Here is a 9,400-nt window from a genome sequence, read left to right on the forward strand (position 1 = left end):
TGTTAGCACACAACAATAAATAAAGTATTTGTGATATAAGAATTTATTGAAGCAAGGTATCGAAATGGGTGGTGAGCCTTAGTGGCTTCTACGATGGAATGTCTGTTGCTTGCTTCTCATTTAAGCATTTCTTCATGGCTTCCCACTAAGCATGCATGCTTTCTAATTAAAAATTTTGTCAATTCTTAATTTCTAAAGTGCTTTTTTGTAAAACTTTTTTACATTGGGTCCGGCACTTTGCATGTCAAATATTTGATCGAACGGCTGAGGTGCTCTAGACAACATGATTTTTGAGATGAGAATTAACCAAGTTGTCACACTTGTCCCCAACCCTAAGGTGGATTCGGAATTTGTGTGTGTGTGTCTAGACACAGACAAAATATGATCCGGATTTGTGGGGGCATTTGATCATTCTTCATTATATTTGCATCACATACATGATTAAAGGCTTAGAAAATGATCCATGAGCTACTTTGTCCACTCGCTTATATAGCTAGTATGATTTTGTAACTCTTCATGAATGCTTCAAGTACAGGTTAATCAAGCAGCTTCACAATATATGCTATACAAACATGATTAATCTCGTTCACTATATAATTATTAGTTTATTATTTTAAATCCGAGTAATCTCCTGATATGATTGTTTATGGAAATTGCTAATCAGGATGATCCAAAATCTATTCTTGGCATCTTTTTGAAATTCTGTTCGTGTATACAGCTGCTGGGCCAAAGAGGTGGCTACAGGCCTGCAGTAAGGAACAAACCCATTTGAAGAAGCAGGCAAATCCAATCGGAGGAGTGTTTGTTGGACTTGATCAGAAAGACCAATGAATTGTTCTTGTATAATATTAATTTCAATCCCGGGCCTAGATTGAGACATTCTCATTATTCATAAAAAGGTCGGTTTAGCTGGTGGCAAAAATACACACCCTGTCCAGACCCGGACTGCACGTAGGAGGTGATGTTACCCAGCCCATGTATGAAGCCGGACCGGTCATGAGCATCACTTGATAAACTCAAGATCCGGCTTGGAACTTGAATTTTATTAAAAAAATATTATAAAAAATTTATTATTTTAAATATTTATATTTATTTGACTCATCTATTACACATATATAAAGTTTAAAACACTTGGAGTTTATATTTTAATGTCAAATTTTATTAAAATAAATTTAAAAATTATAAAATTATAAAAATCCGGATTAAAAACTTGGACCTGGGGCTTTTTAAGCCCGGCTTAAATGTCTAAAAATTACATCCGGGCTGGGTCCGGACATTGCAATACTCGGACCAAGGTTTTGCCAGCCCTATTTATCAATATTTACAAGCAAAAATATATTTAAAAAAAGAATCGTTAAATTGATCAACCGAACTAATGTCACAAAACTTTTGAAATTTTGGACTTGCTAAATTAATCCAAACTAAGCCCAACGAAAAATAAAAGAAAAAGGATAAAAAGTGCCCACTGACTTGTATATCATTTTGATTTGTTGAAGAAATTGAATTTCAGTTATCAAATAAAATTTTGGTTAGTTGGTCCCGTATTGCATGGATGTGTAGATAAGTGTGTAGATAGCAAAACACATGTACTAAACATTAGCATTAAAAATATTCTTTTGTTGACGAAGAAGAATAGAAGATTTAAAGAAGATCAAAAGAACCTTTTATGGTTGATATATAAAAGAATAAATGATGATGATGAATCAATGAAAGAGAAAGAGAGAGAGAGAGAGAGAGAGATGAAGAAGCAAGGGCACATGGGAACAGTGGGGCATGTGGAGAAGATTCAGAAAGCTTCTTCTTTAATTTATATTGAGGTGAGCAACAAGGAATAACATGGATCCACCCTATTCTTTTAGGTGTACCCTTCAACTCTTCCGATTAAGGGCATGTGAAGAGCTTGTTGTAGGCCAGGCTAAAGCTCTCTATATAGGGCCCACATTTCTAAAAACCACACCAAAAAGGAAAAAAAAAAAACCCACAACACCTCCACCACACGCAATTGTGTACCAATTCAATTTCAATTCTATCATACACACTTTTAACACTAGAAAAGGTCAAAGCACCTGCAAATCATTTCCCTATCAATGGATTGATTTTTATGTCGCATTCTTTTCCATACATTTTCCTTTTTAAGGCCACGTCTGTTAACCCATAAAGGTTGATGAGATAAGCTATAGCCCAAATCAGCGTTGGATGCCAAAATTTGGAGATGCCCCTACTACATCAATTAATTAATAGGGAATCTTGTAAAATTTACTAAGTTAGGTTTACAGAATTAAGCTGCTCTCAGGTTATGGCCAATTAAATTGCTAATAGCTATGGGAAGGGTAGGAGGACCAACTTTGTGAGGCTTTTTATTTGTCTTATTTTCATGGGTTTTTCTTCTAGGCAAAGATTAAAAAAGCACCACCATCTTATAATGATGGGTGCCATTTGGAATTAAGAATGCATTAATTAAGAGAAGTTTAACGAATTTTTTTTAATATAGTTTCAAAAGATTATTTTCTAAAGTCATGAGAGAAATTTAATACCAAAAAAAGCTTAGAAAATATAAGTTGATCTACTTTCTGACACATCAATAGAATGCTTTTAAAGTGAAAAAAAGCGATAAATCATAATCTATGTTTTCGAAGATTTCAAAAGTAGTTATATATTGTATCACCTTTTTGTCTTAAGTGGAGCCAAGGGGAGGAAAGTGTTTTATTGTTTAGAGTTTCGTGTTTAAAATCTTGTGTTTTATTTTGAAGTTTTGTTTTGTGGTGAATTTTTACTGGTTGTAAGTCCCGTTTTAGGATAAGGATTCCGCTGAGGGCTGTAAATCCATACCTGTAGCCATATTGACCAAACCAAAAATAGACCATAAGGTCTTGACCATGGATCCTCCGATCTGTAGAACATCGTCCTTTTCTAGCTCTTCTTCCGGGAAGACTAGTAAGTCAAAGCATGTTGTGAGTTCAGAAGAATTCATTATTGAGAACTTTGATAAAGCAATTGATTGTTGGGAACTTCCAAAAATTTCCAAAGAAAAGATTTACAAAACAAAAATGTTTGATCTTTTAAAGCATGATTATATTATAAAGACTGAAGAACGCGATATAACTCTTTCAGAGCCTTTTGAAACAATTTATTTGTTTTCAGAAAAATCTTTAAAGAAATTAAAAGAAAAGAATTTCAAATATATTCACATTGGTTTAATCCAAGTAGGAATAAAACCTTTGACCAAAGAAGGCTTTGATACTTCTATCCTTGCTGTCCTTAGAGATGGGCGATTCATCTCTTTTGATGATTCTTTACTAAGTAGTATCGAATCTAGTCTATGTAAAGGTCCCATATCTTTTGATTGTTATCCAAATATAACAATTTCTCTTAAAGACAAAAATATTTTAAAAAGCATGATTTTACAAATCAAAACCCATAATTATCATATGATTAAGGGATCCATCCCAGTTACATTGATTTTTAAAATTTCTTACAAAGCCATGATTTCTGCATTTAGCACACAGCATAAATACCAGTCGAAAAGAGATGAGACCCTTCTCTTGCAGACTGATTTGTCCAAAGCAAACACGGTCATTCCTAAACCAATCCAATGGAAAGATGTAAATCTTCCAGAGGAATGGATCCTTGAAGGAGCCGCTCCACCAGCGATTCCGAAACAACTTGAGCCCAATACAGAGTTGCAAAATGTGACTCAGTATTCCGATGGTAAAGTTAAACTGTCATTCAGGAGATCTACCTCATCCAGGTTTTCTGATAAAGCATCGTGCTCAAGCATTCCTTCATTAGAAAGGAAATTTACAAAAATACCCTCTGTTATAAATCTCCCTTTTCAGTCCATAAAAAGTCAACCTAGGTTTTCTACTTCAGATATACCTAGTACCTCCATTCGATCAGTTGATTACACCACTAGTGTTCCTCATCCGATCTACACTAGTAATCAACATGTACAAAGTCAGGAAGAGAAGGAACCTTCTCCTCCAACATCTCCTACGTTTTCTGCTGTTACAGAAAATGTTATTAATGTCATTGAAAAAGAATTTGAATTAGATAAAACTTCTCTGCATAATGATTTTTATTCTGATTTAAACAAAGAAAAAAGACTTTGGTTTTTCAAACACTTTTTAAACCAAAGAAAAGAAATCCAACAAACTTACTATGAATTTGTGAATTTTCATAAAATTCATATATTGTTTTTTGATTGGTTTGAGATATATTCTTCTGATAACAACATCTCTTATCCTTTTAAAGAGTCAAGCCCTATTACTATTAGGAAGAAAGTCCCTGAATGGAAACTTCTTGATAGTGATAGAACTATAGAGTCTGAACACCCACCTCTCCGGAGTGTAACCGTTGACCACGGTGAACCTCCTGTCCAAATCCGTGCTTCACCTTATAAAATCCCAAAACCAAATGATTCTGAGGCAAATTTAAGTAGTATCATCCAACATAATAATTTCTGTAATACTAACTTAAATACAATTGGAAAACAGTTGACTAGGATAGAAAACCAAATCCAGAAGTCAACCGTTACTGTTCCATCAATTTCTCATATTCCAACAAAATCGGATTCTGACAAAAAGCTTAAGGAACCTATTTTCAAACCCTTTCAGGTTTCGAAAACTAGCCAAAAGCTTGTTCAAGAGTCAAAATCAGATTTTGCCAAAGCCATTAGAGAACAATTAGATAGGATAGAAGCTGCTTCTTCCTCATCTAGCAAAGTTCAGATAGCCCCTGATACTCCTCAATCTAGCAAGATTGGAGTATTAGAACAAGACCAAATGTCTATAGCATCTTCTGATATAGAAGCCTTCAAAGAAGAACCTTCACATGAAATAATTTGGACCTTCACATAACAATCAAAAGATATGGGACATTTACATAGACTAGATTCGATACTACTTAGTAAAAAATCATCAAAAGAGATGAATCGCCCATCTCTAAGGACAACAAGGATAGAAGTATCCAAGCCTTCTTTGGTCAAAGGTTTTATTCCTACTTGGATTAAACCAATGTGAATATATTTGAAATTCTTTTCTTTTAATTTCTTTGAAGTTTAAACAATGGGTGGCATTCTGGGTTAAAATTTGTGGAATTGGGCCAAAAGTATTCCACCAATGATGGAACCAGTTTGGAAGGCTTTGGACGGTTATTTTTGGGTTAAAGAAAAATAACCAAGAATTGGAGTCAAAAGGACTCATTGTTAAGTCAAGGTCCCCTTGGTCTTGTGCCGCTTTTTATGTTAATAAAAATTCTGAAATTGAAAGAGGCACTCCTAGATTAGTTATAAACTACAAACCTCTTAATAACGCTCTAAAATGGATTAGGTATCCAATACCTAATAAAAAGGATTTACTTCAAAAACTATGTTCTGCTCTTATTTTTTCAAAATTCGACATGAAATCTGGTTATATATATATATAAATTTAAAATTTTAAAGTACAAAAATGAGTTTTTAAGCTTCTTAAACTCTACGGTTTTAAAATTTTCTTGGATTTTTTCTACTCTTTAAAATCTCTGACAAAAAATATACACACACAGATGATTTTATATATTTCTTTAAATTTTATTTTTCGACTAAAGCACACGTTAACATGTAATTACATGTTAAATTAAAGTCAATTTAAAATCTTTGAGTAAATGTTGAGAAATATATCTTCTTAATATTAATGAAAAAATAGCATGTTGTTTCTTTATAGAATACATTTTGAATAGGAAGGTCTTGAATAGATACATTGATAAATCAAATTTTCATCTTTTTATAAGTCTTTACTATCACATATTTCTTTTACATTTGTTCTTTAATTTAGAGTACATGGTGCATAATTTTACCTGGAAAATATTTATACTTTGTGAAACATCTCTATTTTTCCAATTATATAAAAAGTAATCAAAATTTGTATCTTTTCCCATATATTTGACATCGTATATTTCTTTTGAATTTTTTCTGCATGTACAAGTTAACAAATTTTCATGTTAATTTTTTTTTTAAAAAATCATATACATTGATACACTTTTGATGTATTGATATACTTCTAAATATATAAAAAGTAATGAGATTTTTATCTTTAGTCAGATTTATGATATCACTTTTTTTTTTTTTCAAGTTAATGGTCTAACTTAGAATACAGGTCGCATAACCCCACCCATGTTAAAAACATTTTGACTTCACATATCTCAAAACGTTTACAACCTTTTTTATCCTTCATTTTCCATCAAAATATGTAAATTATGAGAAGCATTAACCACCAATGAAACTGGTAAGGCTTCAATTTCTTGGCCTTGTTAGTAAGCATATACTGGAATTCAAAAGTGAATAAATATTCTGAAATGAAATTGACACCCACCATATCATATACACTAAAAATTTAAAGAAGCAAAAATAACCGAAATTCTCCAGCCAATGCCAGAGTCGCATTAATATATAAAGTAATAAATTAATAGTGCAAAAGGTCCACTAGTGTCGATGAAATGTTTCTATAGAGCATGAAAGAGAGTCTGAGAGACATCTAATGCAAACAATTTTCTATTGTTTTATTTCCTTGGATTCTGGATTTTCATGTTGCCAGGTTTCCTCGTCACACATGGCTTGCGCCCTCACTGAATTCATTTCATGGCAACTAACAACAGCTATGGAAGATACGATCCATTTCTAAACCAACAAAGTGTTTGGCTTTATTAATAATGGAGTCTCCTTAAGTGATTTGACTGAGTTTGCTCCTCAGTTCGAGTCGCAGGGAAATCGCCTTTGTTGGGAGAACTTGTGCCTCTCGGTTCGAGTAGGGACTTCTAATCTTGGTTGTGGTACAGGTTTAAAGGTGCCTCCCATAATTGGGGCCCTCTTCAAGATACCTCGTGGTAAAAAAAAAAAAAAAAGATACAATCCATTTCTTCTTTTTTTTTTCCTTTTTTTTTTAAGTAAAAATAAAAACCAATTCTTTCTTACACTGTTAATTTATATATATATATATGAAAAGATTACTCTTCGAAAATTATTAGGTAAAGAACCTATCGACACTAAGCTATAATTGTTTTCAAATAAAAAAAAAATTGGAATAATGAGAGAAGATAAATCATAATAACCCATAGCTAGTTCCAATCGTCAAGCATGAATGATGTAAATAAACAAGTATTTTTTAAAGGCAAATTGTATGCCAAACATGTGTGTATATGAAAGAGACACACACCCTCATATCATCAGAAGCTGGGTCCAGGAAAACCTCCCATCTCTGTGAATAATAATAATATTTCACAAATTCACACACATCTCCCATTCCCCCCCCCCCTCCCCTCTCCCCCCCCCCCCCCCCCCCCCTCAACCTAAAAATCGCTGTCTCTCTCAGTAGTTTCTGCAACCCATCATCCTTCTCATGTCTTCTTCCCCTATAACCTGTCACCCATGAATTTCATGACACGGTCATTAGCCACTCCATAACAATAATAATTCACCTCTTCTCTCTTAGCTAGCTGGCCAGAGCTACCCTTATATTTGATTGTTCCAAGCATATGTCTCTTACATGTGTAGATAATTATTTGCAAATATTATTGTGACATTCATGGCTTTTCCTCCCCACAGTTTCATGTTCCAATCCCACGAAGACAATGACCATCTCCCTTCTCCAACTTCCCTCAACTCTCTCCCTGCTCCTCATTTCTTCCATGGTATGCTCATTTTATTTTCTCTCTTTTCTTCAGTTACACTATAATCTACTCACTTATATATTTGTAACCAGAAATCTACCCGAACCTCTTAAACGGGCTCTCTTTATTTGCTCATTATATTTATATATGTATGTGTAGGTGCACCATTCATGATGAAGAGATCGATGTCGTTTTCTGGGGTGAATGACAAATGTCATGAAGATCATCATGTGCATGGAGATGAAGATTTGTCTGATGATGGATCACAAGTTGGGGAGAAGAAGAAGAGGCTGAATCTTGAGCAAGTTAAGGCGCTTGAGAAGAGCTTTGAGTTGGGTAACAAGCTTGAGCCTGAGAGGAAATTGCAGCTTGCTAGGGCCTTGGGGTTGCAGCCTAGACAAATAGCCATATGGTTTCAAAATAGGAGAGCCAGGTGGAAGACTAAGCAATTGGAGAAAGATTATGAAGTTTTGAAGAAACAATTTGAAGCTCTCAAAGCTGACAATGATTCCCTTCAAGCTCAAAACAAGAAACTTCATGCTGAGGTAATAGCTTATATTAAATTTTATGATTATGCATTATTCAGCTAAATGCTTGATCTGGTTTTATTCTTCTTGATCTTGAATTGATGATAATATTTTAATTTGTGCACCAAGATCACAAAAGAACATCAGCTTAATTTTTGAGCTCATGATCCCATAAAGATAATGGTAATTAATTAATTAACTTCAAAGTTCATTGCGTGTTCCTTAATTTAGTATTTTTCTTGATTAGTTGATCATAACTTTGAGGTGTCAGATCCCAGAGCTGCCCTTCAGGAACATAAATTAAATTAATCTTAGTTGCAAATATTTAATACAATTTGATAATGATTTACAGTTAGTGTCCCTGAAGAATAAAGATTCAAATAATGGTCAAGTGATTCATCTGAAGAAAGAAAATGAGGGTTCAGCGAGCAATGGAAGTGACAACAGTTCGGATATCAACTTGGATATCTCAAGGACACAAGTGATAACAAGCCCTGTTTCGTCATCTCATTTAACAAGCAAGCAGCTCTTTCCCACATCAACTAGGCCCGCAGCTGGAAGCATGACTCAACTTCTACAAGGCTCATCAATTCCAGACCACCTCCAGTGCCTCAAAATTGATCATCATCAAATGGTTCAAGTACAAGATGAAAGCTTCTGTCACATGTTCAATGGCATTGAAGAGCAGCAAGCAACAGCTAGCAGCTTTTGGCAATGGCCTGGGCAACAAAATTTCCATTGAACACCAAGTCCTTTTCTCCTAAAAGTTAAAAAAAAAAAAAAAAAAAACGATTATCAATACACATCCATTACGCAATTCGGGTATGCCTAGTGAGATTAATTAAGAGGAGATTTTAATTAGTTTTCTTCCTTATTATGATGATCATCAGTTTCAATTCTTGTATTTGAAGTAGATTAGTATATAGAACTGAACCAAATCAGATTTGGTTCAATTAATATTATCAGTGTGGGAAGTGACTTGGCTCTGAATAATACACACTATCTTTTCCTTTCCCATACTTTGGGTCATTTGGTGAATTGTGTGACATAGTATTTGCTAGATTAATTACTTAGTAATTTGATCATAGTATACGTATTTATATTTTGTTTGAATTTTGAATTTTGATTAAGATACATGTGCTAGTGGGTGGTTTTCCAGCTCTGATAAGTGGCATGGGCAATGAAATAAATTTAAAATTAATTACTAAAAGGGGTTCTCTTGCAAACATTGT

At 33.7% G+C, this 9,400-nt stretch overlaps 1 protein-coding gene across 1 annotated transcript; it reads left to right on the plus strand.

Moving 5' to 3' along the window:
• Positions 1-7,307: 7,307 nt before the first annotated feature.
• Positions 7,308-9,185, plus strand: LOC102608732 (homeobox-leucine zipper protein HAT7). The gene is made up of 3 exons (XM_006482521.4): positions 7,308-7,662; positions 7,801-8,186; positions 8,521-9,185. The coding sequence occupies exons 1-3, from the start codon at positions 7,557-7,559 to the stop codon at positions 8,908-8,910; spliced, it is 882 nt and encodes a 293-aa protein (XP_006482584.1). The 5' UTR covers positions 7,308-7,556; the 3' UTR covers positions 8,911-9,185.
• The last annotated feature ends 215 nt before the right edge of the window (positions 9,186-9,400 follow it).

The sequence above is a fragment of the Citrus sinensis genome, chromosome 6 (genome assembly GCF_022201045.2).
Source record: "Citrus sinensis cultivar Valencia sweet orange chromosome 6, DVS_A1.0, whole genome shotgun sequence".
NCBI lineage: Eukaryota > Viridiplantae > Streptophyta > Magnoliopsida > Sapindales > Rutaceae > Citrus > Citrus sinensis.